Source organism: Salmo salar, chromosome ssa10 (assembly GCF_905237065.1).
Source record: "Salmo salar chromosome ssa10, Ssal_v3.1, whole genome shotgun sequence".
Taxonomy (NCBI): Eukaryota; Metazoa; Chordata; class Actinopteri; order Salmoniformes; family Salmonidae; genus Salmo; species Salmo salar.
The window spans coordinates 48,379,733-48,401,466 of NC_059451.1; the positions used below are offsets into that span (position 1 = coordinate 48,379,733).

Here is a 21,734-nt window from a genome sequence, read left to right on the forward strand (position 1 = left end):
ACTTAGAAATGCCCTTGTTTTCCATGAAAACATACATGAAATTAGTTGCAAAATGAATAGGAAATACAGTCAAGACATTGACAAGGTTATAAATAATGATTTCTATTTGAAATAATAATTGTGTCCTTCAAATTTAGCTTTCGTCAAAGAGTCCTCCATTTGCAGCAATTACAACCTTGCAGACCTTTGGCATTCTAGTTGTCAATTTGTTGAGGTAATCTGAAGAGATTTCACCCCATGCTTCCTGAAGCACCTCGCACAAGTTGGATTGGCTTGATGGGCACTTCTTACGTACCATACGTCAAGTCCACAGGGTATGGCATGGCGTTGCAAAATGTAGTGATAGCCTTCCTTCTTCAAGATCTCTTTTACCCTATACAAATCTCCCACTTTACCACCACCAAAGCACCCCCAGACCCTCACATTGTCTCCACTATGCTTGACAGATGGCATCTTTTCATTTTTTCTGCGCCTCACGAATGTTCTTCTTTGTGATCCGAAAACCTCAAACTTAGATTCGTCTGTCCGTAACAATTTTTTCCAATCTTCCTCTGTCCAGTGTCTGTGTTCTTTTGCCCATCCCGGAGTCACCTCTTCACTGTTGACATTGAGACTGGTGTTTTGCGGTACTATTTAATGAAGCTGCCAGTTGAGGACTTGTGAGGTGTCTGTTTCTCAAACTAGACACTCTAATGTACTTGTCCTCTTGCTCAGTTGTGCACCGGGGCCTCCCACTCCTCTTTCAATTCTGGTTAGAGCCAGTTTGCGCTGTTCTGTGAAGGGAGTAGTGCAAAGCCTTGTACGGGATCTTCAGTTTCTTGGCAATTTCTCGCATGGAATAGCCTTCATTTTTTACAGAACAAGAATAGACTGACGAGTCACAGAAGAAAGTTACTTGTTTCTGGCCATTTTGAGCCTGTAATCAAACCCACAAATGCTGATGCTCCAGATACTCAACTAGTCTAAAGAAGGCCAGTTTTATTGCTTCTTTAATCAGAACAACAGTTTTCAGGTGTGCTAACATCATTGCAAAAGGGTTTTCTAATGATCAATTAGCCTTTTAAAATGATAAACTTGGATTAGGTAACACAACGTTGATAGACTGACGGGGTGGCAGGTAGCCTAATGGTTAGAGCATTGGACTAGTAACCGAAAGGTTGCAAGATCAAATCCCTGAGGAGACAAGGTACAAATCTGTTGTTCTGCCCCTGAACAAGGCAGTTAATCCTCTGTTCCTAGGCTATCATTGAAAATAAGAATTTGTTCTTTACTGACTTGCCTAGTTAAATAAAAGAATGTGCCATTGGAACACAGGAGTGATGGTTGCTGATAATGGGCCTATGTAGGTATTCCATTAAAAATCAGCTGTTTCCAGCTACAATAGTAATTTACAATGTCTACACTGTATTTCTGATCAATTTGATGTTATTTTAATGGACAAAACATTTGATTTTCTTTAAAAAATAATGACATTTCTAAGTTTTATTTTTTTATTTTTTTTAAGGCCCCAAACATTTGAACGGTATGGTGTATATAGAGATTTTAGCGACCCCATTGCAGTTCCCCCGCGACCCTGACTTTGAATATCACTGCTCTAATAGAATCTAATCTGAACAAAGATGATTTTAACCTTTGACCTATTTCCCCACTCCCCAGACGTCTAGCGAGGGCAGACACTCAGTCCGGATCTCAGGAGTCAGCACCATCGACTTCCGGGCCGGATTTTCCAGGAAGCCCACTCTGGACTTCAAGATGACCTCCAGCCGGCCGGTTCAAGGTCAGTAAGGTCACGTGACCCACATCGTTGTACCATCATACACCTGCTCCTTTAGTTTGACTGGAAATGGTGGGATGTTACCTTTTGGAAAAATAGCTATCTTTTGTGTGCTTTACCTTAATTTCATGTTTAAGTTTCAAGGATATTTGGTATTAGTTTTTTCAAATTATTTGGAGATTTATGAATCGGACAAATTTGACACTATTCTTATCATCCTCTCATTGTCGTCACCTAACCTCCCCCTTTCTCCCCCTTTCTCCCCCATCCCCCTCCCTCCCTACCTCCCTCCATCTATCCTAACCTCCCTCCCTCCCTCTCTCCAGGTATCGCCACTTACATCCTGCTGAACACCACAGGGCTGTCCCATCCGGCGCGAGCTGATAGGCTGGAGCTTGTATCAATCACAGGCGGTGTGATTAAGACCCTCCCAGTGCGGTACTATCCCAACACTGGGACGGGAAGTCCCCTGACAGGAACCATCTGGAACATCACAGAGTTTGTCCCGCCGAAAGAGGCCTTCTTCCTGCGGGTCACAGGTTATGACAAGGACGGCTTCCTGTTCCAGAGGGTCTCCAGTGTGTCCTTCTCCAGTATTGTTCCTGGTCAGTTACCTGCACTAACAGTGGTTTTGTCAGTGGTAAAGGGCTCTGGTCAAGTAGTACACTATATAAGGAATTTGGGAGGCAGCCAGTGACCCCCCCCCCCCCAGTGACTCCCCCCCCTTCCCCCAGTGACCCGCTAACAAGTGGTTTAAGATAAATTCTATTGTATATTTCCCACTGGATAGTTTTAGACTAGGGTTCCCAATGTTAGTACATGTTCTGGATGTTAACAATAACAATGTTTGTCCGTTCTTGCCCTACCCTGTTCCACCCCTAACCCCTGCCAGATGCACCTAAGGTTGTGATGCCCCCCACCACCCCGGGGTACTACCTGCAGAGAGGGACCATCTCCTGCCAGGTAGACAGCCTCATCCCCTTCACCCTGCGCTTCACCAGGGAGGGGAAAAGCCTGGGTGTCGATCAGCTCTTCAGGTAATATAGGACACTATTTGGGAGGGAGGGGAGGGGAGAGGGAGGCGAAGGAGGGGAGGGGAGAAGGAGAGGGAGGATAAATGGAAGCATGTGAAATGAATGGCGTTTCCAATACAGTCTGAAGGCATTCAATAAGCATCATATTATTAGCTAGATAGGGGGCTCCTAGTTTTACACACATCATCCAATCTCTAATATCTCCCTGTTCTAGGTCTTAAATCACATCATGGCACAGTACAGTATGTGAATGTTTTGTGTCTCTGTCCCTCTGGCAGGGAGTCAGCCAATGCATTGTGGGAGCTGGCCCAGGTGACTCTGAAGGATGAGGGCTTCTATGAGTGCATCGCCATCAGCAACGCTGGGACAGGACGCGCCCGAACCTTCCTGGATGTCTCAGGTAGGACCATCCCCTGACCCCTGACCCATACCGCTCTGTCATCTCTATGGCAACACAGGCCAAGTCAGTGTACGTCAAGCAGAATGGTCTGGGAACCAAAAACGACATACCTGACTTCATCTTACTCTCAGAACTATGTATCTGACTCCATCTTACTCTCAGGACTACATATCTGACTCCATCTTACTCTCAGAACTACATATCTGACTCCATCTTACTCTCAGAACTACATATCTGACTCCATCATACTCACAGAACCAGGGGCGCAACTTTCACTGGGGGCATGTTCCCGCCACATGCTGTTTGGAGTGTTTATCCAACTGGATAAAAAAAAATAATAATAATAAATGTCCCCCCCACTTCTAAAACCAAAGTTGCGCCCCTGCTCAGAACTATACATGTGACTCCATCTTACTCTCAGAACTATACGTGACTCCATCTTACTCTCAGAACTATACATGTGACTCCATCTTACTCTCAGAACTATACATGTGACTCCATCTTACTCTCAGAACTATACATGTGACTCCATCTTACTCTCAGAACTATACATGTGACTCCATCTTACTCTCAGAACTATACATGTGACTCCATCTTACTCTCAGAACTATACATGTGACTCCATCTTACTCTCAGAACTATATATGTGACTCCATCTTACTCTCAGAACTATACATGTGACTCCATCTTACTCTCAGAACTATACATGTGACTCCATCTTACTCTCAGAACTATATATGTGACTCCATCTTACTCTCAGAACTATATATGTGACTCCATCTTACTCTCAGAACTATATATGTGACTCCATCTTACTCTCAGAACTATATATGTGACTCCATCTTACTCTCAGGTTCCCAGGGTATAGGACACTTGAGTATTAATTAACCAATTAGCCATGGCATGGTTAGATACCGCCCATCTAAAGAAGTGACTCTATACATTACAATACATTACATGTGGAAACATTAAGTAGTGGTGTACAATGGAACCCACAATAAGTATTTTTCTCAGCTGGGGGTTGTATGATTACCCTACACATACACTCATTCAAACACACACTCACACACACGGACGCACACACACACGGACGCACACAAACACGGACGCACACACACACACACACACACACACACACACACACACACACACACACACACACACACACACACACACACACACACACACACACACACACACACACAGCAGTGGGGATGGATTCCTGAAGTGAAATGTAGCGGTAAGTGAAGCAGGTTTACTTCATGCTCATTGGGACAGAGCCTTAGAGAACACGGTGATGATGTAAGGCTACAAACCAAGCCCCAGGGGACGTGGGTTTGGCTTTTATAGGGCTCAGGGTTAGTGCGTGTTTATCCTGTACCCCCTGTTCCCTGTGGGCCTTGGTCAAAACTAGTGCACTATATAGGGAATAGGGTGCCATTTGGGACTTAGCATGGGGGAGAACCTTGCTCTCAGACTGACCTCTGTCTATGCCTCATAGGCCTCTGGCCATGGGCCATGGTTATGCATGATATGTAAGGTAATGTAGCACAGAGTTATGGGTCATGGTTATGTGTGATATGTAAGGTAATGTAGCACAGCCTTATGGGTCATGGTTATGCATGATATGTAAGGTAATGTAGCACAGCATTATGGGCCATGGTTATGCATGATATGTAAGGTAATGTAGCATAGCATTATGGGCCATGGTTATGCATGATATGTAAGGTAATGTAGCACAGCGTTATGGGCTGTGGTCATGCATGATATGTAAGGTAATGTAGTTCAACATTATGGGACATGGTCATGCATGATATGTAAGGTAATGTAGCACAGCATTATGGGACATGGTTATGCATGATATGTTGGATAATGTAGGACAACATTATGGGCCATGGTTATGCATGATATGTAAGGTAATGTAGCACGGCATTATGGGCCATGGTCATGCATGATATGTAAGGTAATGTAGCACAGCGTTATGGGCCATGGTTATGCATGATATGTAAGGTAATGTAGCACGGCATTATGGGCCATGGTTATGCATGATATGTAGGATGATGTAGGACAACATTATGGGCCATGGTTATGCATGATATGTAAGATCATGTAGCATGGCATTATGGGCCATGGTCATGCATATGTAAGGTAATGTAGCACAGTGTTATGGGTCATGGTTATGCATGATATTTAAGATAATGTAGGACAGCGTTATGGGCCATGGTTATGCATGATATGTAAGGTAATGTAGCACAGCATTATGGAACAAGGTTTCAAACCATTTTATATTTACTATGTATTACATCAGAAGGCAACGTTCCATTATCATAACTAAGAACTAGAAACACTGCCTGGGGACCTCTCTCTGTCTCTCTCTTTCTCCCTCTCTTTCTCTCTCGCTCTCTCTCTCTGTCTCTCTCTCTTTCTCCCTCTCTTTCTCTCTCTCTGTCTCTCTCTCTTTCTCTCTCTCTTTCTCTCTCTCTCTCTCTCTCTCTCTCTCTCAATTCAATTCAATTCAATTCAAAGGGCTTTATTGGCATGGGAAACATATGTTTACATTGCCAAAGCAAGTGAAATAGATAATAGATAATAAACAAAAGTGAAATAAACTGTCACAAATCTTGCTACTGTGATGGCACACTGTGGTATTTCACCCAAAAGATATGGGAGTTTATCAAAATTGGATTTGTTTTCGAATTCTTTGTCGGTCTGTGTAATCTGAGGGAAATATTTGTCCTACATTTGGCAGGAGGTTAGGAAGTGCAGCTCAGTTTCCACCTCATTTCGTGGGCAGTGTGCACATAGCCTGTCTTCTCTTGAGAGCCAGGTCTGCCTATGGCGACCTTTCTCAATAGCAAGGCTATGCTCACTGAGTCTGTACATAGTCAAAGTTTTCCATAATTTTGGGTCAGTCACAGTGGTCAGGTATTCTGCCACTGTGTACTCTCTGTTTAGGGACAAATAGCATTCTAGTTTGCTTTGTTTTTTAAAATTAATTCTTTAGAATGTGTCAAGTAATTATCCTTTTGATTTCTTATGATTTGGTTGGCCAATTTGTTGATATATATGTTGAACAGGGTGGCGCTCGAGCTCTCCTCCCTCCCTCCCTCCCTCCCTCCCTCCCTCCCTCTGCTCTGGCTTGGTTTTGTCCCAGAGCCAGTGATGTTATAAACAGGGTGACCATTTCACCCCAGTATGTATGTCATCTTCAGTCCTTCAGTCTCCCCAAATTTATATCAGCCCCCTGTAACCCAGGTCAGAGCTCCTTCCCCTCTTTCCTCCTCCCCTCTTCCCCTCCTCCCCTCCTCTCCTTCCCCCTGTTTTTCCATGCATATTTTTGGCAAACCTCTTAGAGATGATTGATGACAGGCCCTATGAAGCTGAGCAGTACAGGGGTAAAGGTTCCCTTCTCTTTGTCTCTCTTCCTGTCTATTTCCCCCCTCTGTGGCTCTCGTTCCCTGTTTACCCCCATCCTTCTCTCTGTCTCACTCTCTCTCTCTTTCTGTCTACCCCCTACTGTTCTCTCTGTCTCTCTTTCTGTCTATCTCCCCACTCTCTGTGTCTCTCTCTCCCTGTCTACCCCTACCCGTCTCTCTGTCTCTCTCTTTCTTTCTGTCTATCTCCCCCTCTCTCCCCCCTCTCTGAGTCTCTCTCTCCATGTCTACCCCCTACCCGTCTCTCTCTCTCTCTCTCTCTCTCGCTCTCTGTCTATCTCCCCTATCTCTCTCCCCTCTCTGTGTCTCTCTCTCCCTGTCTACCCCTACCCGTCTCTCTGTCTCTGTCTCTCTCTCTCTCTCTCTCCCTCCCTCCACAGAGCCCCCTCCAGCAATCACAGTGGGCGGTAACGTGACAGCGACTCCAGGTTCCAGTGCTGTTCTGACCTGCCATGTGGCCAGTACGGTCAAGTTCAACCTGACCTGGCACAGAGGGGGTGTGGACGCCCGGCTGGACCCCCGCCGGCGCCCCCTGGCCAACCTCTCCCTGGACATACACTCCGTTGGCCCCGACGACGCCGGCTGGTACGAGTGTGTCGCCACCAACGAGGGAGGAGTTTCCACCGAACGCATCTACCTCATCGTGCAAGGTGTGTGTGTATTTCTCTGTGTGTATGTGTAAGCCTGGAATTTATTTTGTCCGTCTATGTGTGTTTGTGTATGCATATGTGTACATTTATGTGTGTATGTGTGTCTCACTCCTCTCCACACTGTGTTAGCTGGACTGGAGTATGTCTGGGGGTTCAGATTTACACCGCTGGGGAATGGGGCTCTGGGCAACACAACCTCGCTGCTCCCAAACACAGACCCCCTCCTCGCTCCCAAACACAGACCCCCTCCTCGCTCCCAAACACAGACCCCCTCCTTCGCTCCCAAACACAGATCCCTCTCCCTGCTCCCCAACACAGTCCCCTCTCTCTGCTCCCAAACACAGTCCCTTCTCCCTGCTCCCAAACACAGTCCATTCTCCCTGCTCCCAAACACAGATCCCTCTCCCTGCTCCCAAACACAGACCCCTCTCCTTGCTCCCAAACACAGTCCCCTCTCTCTGCTCCCAAACACAGATCTCTCTCCTTGCTCCCAAACACAGTCCCCTCTCTCTGCTCCCAAACACAGACCCCTCTCCTTGCTCCCAAACACAGTCCCCTCTCTCTGCTCCCAAACACAGATCCCTCTCTCTGCTCCCAAACACAGACCCCTCTCCCTGCTCCCAAACACAGACCCCTCTCCCCACTCCCCAACACAGTCCCCTCTCCTCTCTGCTCTCTCCCCAACACAGTCCTGTCTCCCCAACTTAGTCCGCTCTCCTCTCTCCCGAACACAGTCCACTCTCCTCTCTCCCGAACACAGTCCTCTCTCCCAACACAGTCCACTCTCCTCTCTCCCCAACACAAACCTCTCTCCCCAACACAGTCCCCTCTCCACAACACAGTCCTCTCTCCCCAACTCAGTCCTCTCTCCTCTCTCCCGAACATAGTCCACTCTCCCCTCTCCCCTCTCCCCAGCACAAACCTCTCTCCCCAACACAGTCCTCTCTCCCCAACACAGTCCTCTCTCCCCAACACAGACCTCTCTCCCCAACACAGTCCCCAAACACAGTCCCCACTCCCAAACACAGTCCCCTCTCCCCAACACAGTCCTCTCTCCCCAACACAGTCCTCTCTTCCCTCTCCCCTCTCTCCAACACAGTCCCCTCTCCCCTCTCCTCAACACAGTCCTCTCTCCCCAACACAGTCTTCTCTCCCCAACACAGTCCCCTCTCCTCTCTGCTCTCTCCCCAACACAGTCCTCTCTCCCCAACTCAGTCCTCTCTCCTCTCTCCCGAACACAGTCCACTCTCCTCTCTCCCAACACAGTCCTCTCTCCCCAACACAGTCCCCTCTCCTCTCTCCTCTCTCCCGAACACAGTCCACTCTCCCCTCTCCCCAACACAAACCTCTGTCCCCAACACAGTCCTCTCTCCCCAACACAGTCCCCTCTCCTCTCTCCCGAACACAGTCCACTCTCCCCTCTCCCCAACACAAACCTCTGTCCCCAACACAGTCCTCTCTCCCCAACACAGTCCTCTCTCCTCTCTCCCGAACACAGTCCACTCTCCCCTCTCCCCTCTCTCCTCTCCCCAGCACAAACCTCTCTCCCCAACACAGTCCTCTCTCCCCAACACAGTCCTCTCTCCCCAACAAAGTCCCCCCTCCCCAACACAGTCCTCTCTCCCCCCGTTCCCGGGCCCCTATAACTCACCCTAATGCTTTATGGGACGTGTTGGGGCGCTAGCTAACCCAGGCTTTTCCATTGCAGAGGCAGGACAACTTAGAACAAGTTCCTCACAGGACAGTACATCTCCTCTGTAGTTAGCAGCTCTCTTACAAGGCATCAGGAACACATTGTCTGACAGACAGTCAGGTGGTATCCGACGAGGTGCTCTGGATGCCTTCTGTCAGGAAATGGCGATGTGAGACAGATACAAGGAGTTATTAGCAGATGAGCTCAGCCAAAGGCCATCCAGGCCATCCATTACAGCCCAGGTGGCAGGAGGTGAGAAAGGGATAGAGAGAACAGAGAGCGAGAGAACAGAGAGAACAGAGAGAGAGAGAGAGAGAGGGCAGAGAGAACAGATAGAGAGAGGGCAGAGAACAGAGAGAGAGAGAGGGCAGAGAGAACAGATAGAGAGAGGGCAGAGAACAGAGAGAGAGAGAGAGAGAGGGCAGAGAGAACAGATAGAGAGAGGGCAGAGAACAGAGAGAGAGAGAGAGAGAGAGGGCAGAGAGAACAGATAGAGAGAGGGCAGAGAACAGAGAGAGAGAGAGAGAGAGGGCAGAGAGAACAGATAGAGAGAGAGGGCAGAGAACAGAGAGAGAGAGGGCAGAGAACAGAGAGAACAGAGAGGAGAGATAGAGATAGACAAGAGAACAGTGACATGGAGGAGAGGATGTAGTCACTGAAGACTTCATTTACAGCTATTGAAAATCAATCGTTATCTTGGAAGATTCTTTCACTCTCATTTGTCAGTCTCATTACGTTTAATCAACACACATTTTCACTTCTGTTATTTATCAGCCTCAAGATACCCTTAATTAACCGTAACCTTGACATCAACCGTAACTTGACTCAAAGACCCTCTGTGAGGTGTGATGCTACATGTCATGAGCATAACCTTACCTGTAGAATATGGCAGAATGTGTCAGAAGTGTTCCACTGTGTTCTAGGACTGGCAGAATGTGTCAGAAGTGTTCCACTGTGTTCTAGGACTGGCAGAATGTGTCAGAAGTGTTCCACTGTGTTCTAGAACAAGCAGAATGTGTCGGAAGTGTTCCATTGTGTTCTAGAACAAGCAGAATGTGTCAGAAGTGTTCCACTGTGTTCTAGAACAAGCAGAATGTGTCAGAGGTATTCCACTGTGTTCTAGGTTAGCTCCTGGGCTTGTTCTGCTCTCAGGGCTTTAAGGCACTTAGTTAGTGAGGGGTTACTGAAGGTTATAATACAGTACCGGTGCTGCTGCAGACACGTTTGGAGCGAACTTCTCCACCCTGCCCTGTCATTTGCTCAGCTCATTGAGTGATAAGTTGCTCAATCGACCTAAAAAAAAGTTTCCCAGGGTTACTTGGGTGGTTTTCAGTGTTGCACTCTTGTGTTTTTATCTCCTTCCCTACATCCATCTCTCTTGTTCTCTCTCCTAGCTCTTCTCCTCTCCTCCTCTCCCCCTCTCCTCTCTCTTGTTCTCTTCAACTATCTTCCTTTCTACTCCCTTTAGCTCTCTCTTTCCCCTCTCTCTCTCTCTCTCTCTCTCTCTCTCTCTCTCTCTCTCTCTCTCTCTCTATGTAACAGCTGTTCCAGGGCCCCTGCTGGTCTTTAATAACCCCCTGGTCAGGTCCATCCTAGTCATTAGGCCAGGTCTTTGAAGTGGGCCAGGGCTACTGACACAGGACAACAGTGGCTATTAAAGGCTATTGCTGAGTAAAACTTGAGAAATATGTCTCGTTGTACTGTAGGAAGCCCCTAGTCCTCAGAGTGACGTCACCGGGTCACCCACTAAAGGGGAAAGACGTGGGGCGAAGAGAAGGTGATGAGAGCAGGTAGAGGTGTGTTCAGACAGACAGCATGTTCAAAGTCTTCCTCTATGTGGGATACAGATGGAAAGTGGGTTATAGATGAGGCCAATGAGATTTATTGTCCAGACGATTCCAAGTCAAGGAATTATATGTACATTTTTTTTTCTCTCTCTCTCTCTCTTTTCATGACCTGATGACAGTTGGCTCCTGTAGTGAGAATTGTAAGGATAGTAGTGGACAGTATCACGACAGCCAAACAGCACCTTTATAACATACTGTAGCTATAGTGCTGTCTCTTCGTAATCATTGTAATGTTTTACTGTTTACCCCTCTATCACCCCTGACCCCTTATTGAGACGTCCTAGGTGAAGGGTGTTATCATAGGACTAACTGTCAGTGTCCAAAGAAAAACAGAAAGAAATAATGAAAACACTATCCCAGTCATGGGGGCAAAGGAATGGACAAATCCTTCTTGGGAATTCCTAGAGGAAATGGGAATGAGAATGGGAGGGTTGTTCTGTATAGAACAGGAAACCCTCCTGTAAGTCTTCTTTGTTGGGAAGTCCGGATCCTGCTGTGGATTTTCTCGGAGCTAGAGCGCACTGGGCTCTGGAGATGATTTTGGCAGGCGGCGAAAATTGGGAAAACACATCACATTCATGAGTTACACATCATGAATCAATTGGAAAATCTTTGCGGATTCAGGTGGCTTTGGGAAGATCTGGAATCAATATTCCTTATTTTTTTAACCAATTAAAAGAGAGATGACGATGAAAGATATTCCGTGAAACATTATTGGTTGTAGTTACGTGCAGCAGTTTTAACGCTACCTAGAATATGCAACTGTTATGTTCTATTAAAGCTATTAGGTGTGAACAAGGCAGAAGAGTGACAACTGAGCCTAAATCTTTAGACAGGTCTGTATCAGGCCATGGAGGTCTGGGTTAGTCTGCTGTCTGTGCCAACTAGCTAGACCAAATCTAAGCCTTATATCTGCATCATCTTTAGCCTTTCATCCAGGTCCGTGCAAAAATTTGAGTCATTAATATCTCTAAATTCATAACATACTAACTGCCTGAGCCTTATATGTGCCTCTGTAGTGAATTATGGTAATTATTTTATTTGCATAGGTCTATTTATTTATGCAACAACACACTCATTCATCACACACTGTAAGCACGCTAGTCACAGTGTCTCCTAAAGACATGATTGACACGAGGAAAAGATGCCCGGCTATCAGCTGATCATTTATGTTGATGTAAATCTGCTAGTTAGCTAGCTCTATTCAACTTTTTACCGATTGTGATTTATCTTCAATAATAACTTCATAATATAGCCTAATATCCATCATCTTCTAACTGATATATGGCTAGTGGCTTGTGTGGATATTATCATAGCCTGGTTAACTAGGGTCTAGGCTACTGTGTTCAGTGCTTCATTTGTAAATCGGGAGGTGCTGGAACAAAAAGTGAGTGTCAGAGGGAGGTGACCTGGGGAGCTCTGAGGTCATGAGAGGGGGTGACCTAGGGAGCTCTGAGGTCTTGAGAGGGGGTGACCTGGGGAGCTCTGAGGTCATGAGAGGGGGTGACCTAGGGAGCTCTCAGGTCATGAGAGGGGGTGACCTAGGGAGCTCTGAGGTCATGAGAGGGGGTGACCTGGGGAGCTCTCAGGTCATGAGAGGGGGTGACCTAGGGAGCTCTGAGGTCATGAGCGGGGGTGACCTGGGGAGCTCTGAGTTCATGAGAGGGGGTGACCTAGGGAGCTCTGAGGTCATGAGAGGGGGTGACCTAGGGAGCTCTGAGGTCCTTAGAGGGGGTGACTTGGGGACCTCTGAGGTCATGAGAGGGGGTGACCTAGGGAGCTCTGAGGTCCTTAGAGGGGGTGACTTGGGGACCTCTGAGGTCATGAGAGGGGGTGACCTGGGGAGCTCTGAGGTCGTGAGAGGGGGGTGACCTGGGGAGCTCTGAGGCCATAAGAGGGGGTGACCTAGGGAGCTCTGAGGTCTTGAGAGGGGGTGACCTGGGGAGCTCTGAGGTCATGAGAGGGGGTGACCTAGGGAGCTCTGAGGTCTTGAGAGGGGGTGGCCTAGGGAGCTCTGAGGTCTTGAGAGGGGGTGACCTAGGGAGCTCTGAGGTCATGAGAGGGGGTGACCTAGGGAGCTCTGAGGTCTTGAGAGGGGGTGACCTAGGGAGCTCTGAGGTCATGAGAGGGGGTGACCTGGGGAGCTCTGAGGTCATGAGAGGGGGTGACCTGGGGAGCTCTGAGGTCATGAGAGGGGGTGACCTAGGGATCCTAATCCATCAATAGTCCAGGCCTAGCTGTATTGGGACACACATATTGTACAGGAAATTATAGTCCTAAACATCTTTCAAAGTTTCACTGACTCACCCAATGATGCGCAGGTCGGGGATGACCGATACGCTGGTGCCTCTCTCTTGTTTTACTTTGTCCAACAATGTTAGCTCTATAGGCCTATTTGGAAGTTGATTAAATACTTTGCTAGCTAACAGCAGACAGGTTGGAGTCTTCTCTTTTCAGCAGGAGCTATTTGCTTTCCAACCTTTGTTTTTCCGCAATTGTATTTCAAATATTGCGAAAGGCCTGTTTTGTCTGCATGCTGTTCGCTGACAGATTCGTCGTGCGTTCTCGACTGTAGGCTATGCCTTGTTATTGGGCTACACACAATCCACAGCTAGGCAATTTTTTTAAAGGAGCTACTGATCCTCTGTGGCTAAATGATAGGCCTACTCAGGGTGTAGTAGGCTATTCTGAATGATTTGATTTCTTTCTGAAAAGGCAGTAGTAATTCTATAACTTTGACCAATGTATTTCAGTATATCAGGGGTGCTGCTGCACCTCCAGGATCCTTCCCGCGGCTATGAGTCCATTTCTATTTTTATTACCGCATTTCAAGCCATGCATGTTTGGATACCGGCGTGGGCAAGCTCTGTACAGGGCAGACTGGGAAAAAGGCACAAGCGGGTGCACGTTAGCTCCGTACAGGGCAGACTGGGAAAAAGGCACAAGCGGGTGCACGTTAGCTCCGTACAGGGCAGACTGGGAAAAAGACACAACCGGGCAAACTTGACGAAGTCACGATGACTTGGGGGCAGTGGGTTCAGAACAACAACTGCAAAAATTGTATGCAAAAAATATATAATTATACCACCATCCAAAAGGCCACTTGGCGAGAGGGAGAGCAAAGGGGCAGGCGCTGGGCACAGGTAGACTCCTATCTGCCTGCTTTCATCACAACGTGTTTATTGATACGCTTGTATAAACCACTGTGCAAGTTAGTCTCACCTTCAAATTTAAAGATATACAATGTACATTTGGTCAGTGGATTATATGAATTGATCTTTGATGGCAGCAATCATGATTGTACCAGATGATTTAAGGATATTCATGTTGCTGTGACCCCCTCCTTTCTTCCAGAGCCCCCCCAGGTGTCAGTGGACCCCCAGCACCAGACCTTTACCACGGGACAGGAAGTGAGAATCAGGTGCTCGGCCAGAGGTTACCCCGCCCCTCACCTGGTCTGGACACACAACGACATGTTCCTCATGGGTTCCAGCAGGTGAGGTCACAACCTTTCACCTCTCACGCAGGTCACGCAGGTCAGGAGTGGCAGAAGGCTGCTGTGTCCTGTGTTTGTTTTGTTTGTTGTTGTGCTCAAGGCTCAAGGGTTATCGTGCTTTGGTGGTACTTACATTTACCAAATAACTAAATAATTTAGTCTGAGCTGTTGCTAGGGATCTTCAGATGACTGTGTGCTAATGTACTTCATGGAGTGTTGTCTGTGTTGCTGTGTTATTACAGGTGTGTGTAGATGAGGTTAATGTGTGTGAATATGTATTAACCCTCTGACCTCTGACTCCTGTGCAGACACAGAATGGCCCCTGATGGGAGTCTGATCATTAGGAACATGGAACAGAAGGATGCTGGGGTGTACGGCTGTCTGGCCAGCAACCTGGCTGGGACAGACACTCAAACATCCGTCCTCACCTATATCGGTGAGTAGGACACAACAGACATGCAGACGGACGGACGGACGGACTCCTTTAACCTGTGTTGTGCTCTGTCAGTCTCCCTCTGTCATACTCTCACCCCCCTGGTCTCTTGTCTTCCCCCAGAGTCCCCTGTGGTGATCGTGGTGCTGAGTGAGATTCTGATTGGTCTAGGAGAAACCACCATCTTGGCATGCTCCGCCTCAGGGATCCCCCAGCCGGAGATCAGGTGGTTCAAAGGTAAGGTATGTTGACTTGGAAGCAGCCTCCTGTGTGTGGCAGAGAGGGATGATGAGAAGAGGCCTTCATCTGTCGTTGAGTAGAGAGTGTAGCTTTTATTCCTCAGGACATGAATATCCCATATGGTTACTTAACCCTGACTTTATGGTGTAGAGGGTTGCTTTCCCGCGGGTCCCAACATAGATCATTGCGGCACAGTCTGCATTTTTTCAGACAGACAACTTTGTTTGTCCTGCAGATTATTTGGAAACGGTCGTCTTTCTGCTTTGTATGCGTTGGACCAGGCCTCTTCTTATTGTATTAGAAACACATCTTTGTCGCATTATTCACACACTTAAGAATTTGCTGCTTCACGTTAAGTAGCCTACCTCTCCTCTCCGTGTTGGATGTGCCAGATCAAGTGTGTCTAGTATATGTGTGGTCTCTATGAAATGAGGTAGTCTATGTACGGGCGGAAAATCATGTGATTAGGATATAGATTACTGCAGTGTCTGTAAATAAATACTGATAATGGAAAGAAGTGGACTTGAGGTGCAATCCAAAAATGTGATCGTTGTTGAAAAGGAAAAAGATGCATAGGTTACCATGGTAATCCTTTTCAATAGATATTGATTACCAATTTATTTTGTCACTGCCTCCCGCTCCTAAAAGGTAGGGTATATCCTATAAGTGTCCACTCTCATCATTCTTCTAGTTCAGTAGTAAAAGGTAGGGTATATCCTATATCCTCTTTTTCGTGATATCCAATTGCATCGCTGCAACTCCCCAACGGGCTCGAGGTGAAGGTCGAGTCATGCGTCTTCCGAAACATGACCTGCCAAACCGCGCTTCTTAACATCCGCGCGCTTAACTCGGAAGTCACCCGCACCGATGTGTTGGAAGAAACACCATTCAACTGACAACCGTATTCAGCCTGCAGGCGCCCGGCCCACCACAAGGAGTCGCTAGAGCATGATGATCCTCCGCTAACCCAGACAACGCTAGGCCAGTTGTGCTCCGCCCTATCGGACTCCAAGTCACGACACAGCCTGGGATCGAGAGGGAGCGGAATGAAGAAATCAGTCCCACGCAGACATCTAGTGTAGAACTCACTGTTGTAGCCATAGAGACACACACACACACACACACACACACACACACACACACACACACACACACACACACACACACACACACACACACACACACACACAGACATAAACACAGAGACACACACACACAGAGACACACACACACAGATACACACACACACACAGACACACGGAGACATACACACCCACAAAGAGACTTCTCATTCACATACCTCTGCGTGTTAGCCTTAATAAATCAGCTTGCCGTGGCCCTGGGCAGACAGGAAGTCGTATGTTTTATAGAGTGCAGAGCAGGAAGTGGAGTGTTTTATCGACTGGTGCACAGGAAGTGCTCCTCTGACACCTCTGACACACTTGACTGACTCAGGCCACCCCGTGGGAACCCTTAAAATGTTCCTGTGTTTTAGTCTAACCCTTAAAACGCTCCTGTGTTTCAGTCTAACCCTTAAAACGCTCCTGTCTTTTAGCCTAACCCTTAAAACGCTCCTGGTTTTAGTCTACCCTTAAAACACTCCTATCTTTTAGTCTATCCCTTAAAATGCTCCTGTCTTTTAGTCGAACCCTTAAAACACTCCTGGCTTTTAGTCTATCATGCTGACCACACTACTCGCATCGTATGCGCGAGCACTGCAAAATAAATGTACACATACACTCATTACACCCACACTCCTCACGTGCACCAACGAGCATTGCAAAGCGCCAAAAAAAAGATGTCAGTTCTATTTGTGACGCTGAACGAGGTACAAGTCCTGCCTCTCCCATCTCGTCATTGGTTTATAGAAGCATATACCCACATGCCATCTCCTCATTGGTTATACCCACGCGGGTGAATGAAAGATGAACTGAGGTCGGTCGGTCGGTCGGTCGGTTGTGGTAATACACCTTATTATGAAAGTTAGATGCCAATCACCATATAAAGTCCAAAGAAGAAACAGTCTGGAAGGAGGAGAGATGACTAGAAATGATTCGCTTGACCGTTTTATCTGTGGATTAATTGTCGGAGTAGAGGACCTTGTGCATTTCAGGTAAAATAACAACCCAACGTTTATATCCCAGGACAAATTAGCTAGCAACAGCAAGCTAGCTAATTATGACAAATTAGCTAGCAACTGCAATATAGCTAGCTAAATTGCCATAAATGTTTAATGCTTTTCGACCTGTCCCAAAATTAATATAATTGGTTCAGAGTATGTTTAGATATTTCAACCTGCGTGTCCTGATCGCGTTTGGTGTCGGGGGACAAAATCAATTTGCGCACGATGGCACACTTGGACGCACGTTTGGACATGGTGTAACCCTAACCCTCCTGTCTTTTAGTCTAACCCTTAAAACGCTCCTGTTTTTTAGTCTATCCCTTAAAACACTCTCTTTTTCATTCTGCTGCTCTGTCCACTCATTCTTTGAACGAGAAAGACAAAGAGAAAGATGAAGAGAACACACAAGAAGAAAGAATGAATGATGCAAATGTTCATTCTCATTTCATAAAAATTTGCTGCAAACAAACACACAGCATTTGATAATATTTCATTGGTTTTGCTCACCTCAGGTTATGTACTTGATAGGTTTTGCTCGCCGGAAATAGAATAGAAAATAATAAGCTGAAGACCATACTATTTACCAAGAGCTTTCATCTATCTTTTTCTTAGCCGTCTATTTACCACTACAAACCGATGCTGGCACTAAGACCGCACTCAACGAGCTGTATAGGGCCCTAAGCAAACAAGAAAATGCCCATCTAGAGGCGGTGCTCCTAGAGGTGGTGATTTTAATGCAGGGAGACTGAACTCCATCTTACCTCATTTTTACAAGCGTTTCACCTGTGCAACTAGAGGGGAAAAACTCTAGATCACCTTTACTCCACGCACAGTCACCGGCTTCATTAATAAGTGCATCGACGATGTATTCCCCACAGTGACCATACATACATATCCCAACCAGAAGCCATGGATTACAGGCAACATCCACACTGAGCTAAAGGCTATAGGCTTTGGGATGAATTGGAATGCCGACTGCAAGCCAGGGCTAATCGCCTAACATCAGTGCCCGACCTCACTAATGCTCTTGTGGCTGAATGGAAGTAAGTCCCCGCAGCAATGTTCCCACATCTAGTGGAAAGCCTTGCCAGAAGAGTGGAAGCTGTTATACCAGAAAAGGGGGGACGAACTTCATATTAATGCCCATGATTTTGGAATGAGATGTTCGATGAGCAGGTGTCCACATACTTTTGTGTATCTACCTCAATTACCACGCAACCCTGCACATCGACTAGGTACTGGTACCTCGTGTATATAGCCAAGTTGTCGTTACTCATCTTGTATTTATTCCTTGTGTTATTGTTTTTCTATTATTTATCTTTACATTGTTGGAAAGGGCCCGTAAGTAAACATTTCACTGTTAGTCTACACCTGTTGTTTATGAAGCGTGACAAATACAATTTTATTTGATATGACCATATACAACTTCCTGGTTAACAACTTCCTGGTTGCCCTTTATTTGACCCACAGGCGACCTGCAGCTGCGGCCATCATCCTACATGGATATTGACCCCCTGGGAGGGACTCTGACAATCAAGGAGACACAGGACGTTGACGCGGGGGACTACACCTGTGTGGCTGTGAACCCTTCAGGAACCTCCTCACCTGGGAAGATCACCCTGGATGTAGGATGTAAGGATTCCTCTGGACTCTTGAACACATCATGAAAAAGATGTCTTGTAATTTTGACATCTGACATCTCTACACCCAGAAAAGACCAGTTTACCACCAGAAAATCACATCATTATATTGTCCCATGTCAAATGTTGCCTGTTGTGTAGATGGCTGTATTGATGGATGAATGTAGCCTTTATTTATGGTCTTATGAGGGGTTGACCTCTGTAAACCCTAACCTCTGACCTTTGCCTTCCAGCTGCACCCCAGTTCATCAGAGAACCGTCTGACGTGGCGGCGGACATTGGCTCTAACGTGACCCTGCCGTGCCACGCACAGGGGTACCCCGAACCCCAGATCACCTGGAGGAGGGAGGACAACGCACCCGTCTTCACCAGACGCCCCACACACAGCACCATCACACAGAAGACAGGAGGGGACCTGCAAATCAGCAGTGAGGTTTTGGTTCATATACACATGCACACACGCACATACACACACACACACACACACACACACACACACACACACACACACACACACACACACACACACACACACACACACACACACACACACACACACACACACACACACACACAAATTCCTATCTTCTCTCTTCACTGTGTCAGATCTGTGGGTGGAGGATGAGACGGTGTATGTTTGTGAGGCCCAGAACCAGTTTGGGAGGATCCAGACCCACGCCAGAGTCACTGTCACCGGACTGGGTAAGAGACAGACAGAGATCAGGGTATTATAGGGGTACAGAGGCTAGGTAGAGGAGGGTATTATAGGGGTATAGAGGGTAGGGTAGAAGAGGGTAATATAGGGGTACAGATGGTACAGAGGGTAGGGTAGGAGAGAGTATTATAGGAGGGGTACAGAGGGTAGGGTAGAGGAGGGTATTATAGGAGGGGTACAGAGGGTATGGTAGAGGAGGGTATTATAGGAGTGGTACAGAGGGTAGGGTAGAGGAGGGTATTATAGGAGGGGTACAGAGGGTATGGTAGAGGAGGGTATTATAGGAGGGGTACAGAGGGTAGGGTAGAGGAGGGTATTATAGGAGGGGTACAGAGGGTAGGGTAGAGGAGGGTATTATAGGAGGGGTACAGAGGGTAGGGTAGAGGAGGGTATTATAGGAGGGGTACAGAGGGTAGGGTAGAGGAGAGTATTATAGGGATACAGAGGGAAGTTTATATGTCAATTGAATCTCAACAATTAAACAGTTGGTGGTTGTATTAGATTCAGTTTATATGAAAAAGATTGGATTTCAGCAAATAAAGAAAGGAAGACAACAACAGGGGAGAAATATAGGTACATAATTTTAACATTTTGAATGATTTTTTGGCCGAATCGTTGTAGTTGGAGTTGAATTCCACAAAGCCTGGTCACTGCTCCACTCCGTTAATAAAGCCTGGTCACTGCTCCACTCCGTTAATAAAGTTCAACAGAAACGTCCTTCACCATGGTGTGGAGTTTAGTCAGCTAAACTCAGCATAAACAGAAACGTCCTTCACCATGGTGTGGAGTTTAGTCAGCTAAACTCAGCATAAACAGAAACGTCCTTCACCATGGTGTAGAGTTTAGTCAGCTAAACTCAGCATAAACAGAAACGTCCTTCACCATGGTGTGGAGTTTAGTCAGCTAAACTCAGCATAAACAGAAACGTCCTTCACCATGGTGTGGAGTTTAGTCAACTAAACTCAGCATAAACAGAAACGTCCTTCACCATGGTGTGGAGTTTAGTCAGCTAAACTCAGCATAAACAGAAACGTCCTTCACCATGGTGTGGAGTTTAGTCAGCTAAACTCAGCATAAACAGAAACGTCCTTCACCATGGTGTGGAGTTTAGTCAGCTAAACTCAACATAAACAGAAACGTAATTCACCATGGTGTGGAGTTTAGTCAGCTAAACTCTGCAAAAAAAGAAACGTGCCTTTTTCAGGACCCTGTCTTTCAAAGATATTTCATAAAAATCCAAATATCTTCACAGATCTTCATTGTAAAGGGTTTAAACACTGTTTCCCATGCTTGTTCAATGAACCATAAACAATGAATGAACATGCACCTGTGGAACGGTCGTTAAGACACTAACAGCTTACAGACGGTAGGCAGTTAAGGTCACAGTTATGAAAACTTAGGACACTGAAGAGGCCTTTCTACTGACTCTGAAAAACACCTCAAGAAAGATGCCCATGGTCCCTACTTATCTGTGTGAACGTGCCTTAGGCATGCTGCAAGGAGGCATGAGGACTGCAGATGTGGCCAGGGCAATGAATTGCAATGTCCTTACTGTGAGACGCCTAAGACAGCACTACAGGGAGACAGGATGGACAGCTGATCATCCTCGCAGTGGCAGACTATTTGTAACAACACCTGCACAGGATCGGTACAACCGAACATCACATCTGCGGGACAGGTACAGGATGGCAACAACAACTGCCCGAGTTACACCACAATCCCTCTATCAGTGCTCAGACTGTCCGCAATAGGCTGAGAGAGGCTGGACTGAGGGCTTGTAGGCCTGTTGTAAGACAGGTCCTCACCAGACTTCACCGTCAACAACGTTGCCTATGGGCACAAACCCACCGTTGCTGGACCTGTCACGTCCTGACCAGTAAAGGGGTCTATTTGTTATTGTAGTTTGGTCAGGACGTGGCAGAGGGTATTTGTTTTCATGGTTTTGTGTATGTGTTTAGATAGAGGGATATTTTGTGTAGAGTGTTTCTGGGGTTTATTGGTGTAAGTGTCGATGTAGAGGGGGTAGTTGATTTAGGTGGTTCGGGGTGTGTGTGTGTATTGTAGAGGGGTATTTGATTTATGTGTTCCGGGGTGTTGGGTATGTTCTTGTGTTTGTTTTCTAAGGGGCTGTTCTAGTTTTGTATTTCTGTGTTGGCCTGGTATGACTCTCAATCAGGAACAGCTGTACATCGTTGTTACTGATTGAGAGTCATACTTAGGGAGCCTGTTTTCACCTGTCACTTTGTGGGAGGTTAT

The 21,734-nt window shown here is 46.8% G+C and overlaps 1 protein-coding gene across 2 annotated transcripts in view; it reads left to right on the forward strand.

The window, feature by feature from the left end:
* The window catches only part of hmcn1 (hemicentin 1), a 240,393-nt gene that overhangs the window by 76,339 nt on the left and 142,320 nt on the right, over positions 1-21,734 (forward strand). For both annotated transcript variants that reach the window (XM_045687880.1, XM_045687881.1), the window contains exons 7-17: positions 1,657-1,777; positions 2,101-2,379; positions 2,667-2,811; positions 3,087-3,208; positions 7,023-7,292; positions 14,187-14,328; positions 14,637-14,764; positions 14,885-14,998; positions 18,594-18,755; positions 18,997-19,191; positions 19,370-19,465. In XM_045687880.1, the coding sequence (XP_045543836.1) occupies positions 1,657-1,777; positions 2,101-2,379; positions 2,667-2,811; positions 3,087-3,208; positions 7,023-7,292; positions 14,187-14,328; positions 14,637-14,764; positions 14,885-14,998; positions 18,594-18,755; positions 18,997-19,191; positions 19,370-19,465 (1,774 nt within the window). The remainder of the gene's footprint in view (positions 1-1,656; positions 1,778-2,100; positions 2,380-2,666; positions 2,812-3,086; positions 3,209-7,022; positions 7,293-14,186; positions 14,329-14,636; positions 14,765-14,884; positions 14,999-18,593; positions 18,756-18,996; positions 19,192-19,369; positions 19,466-21,734) is intronic.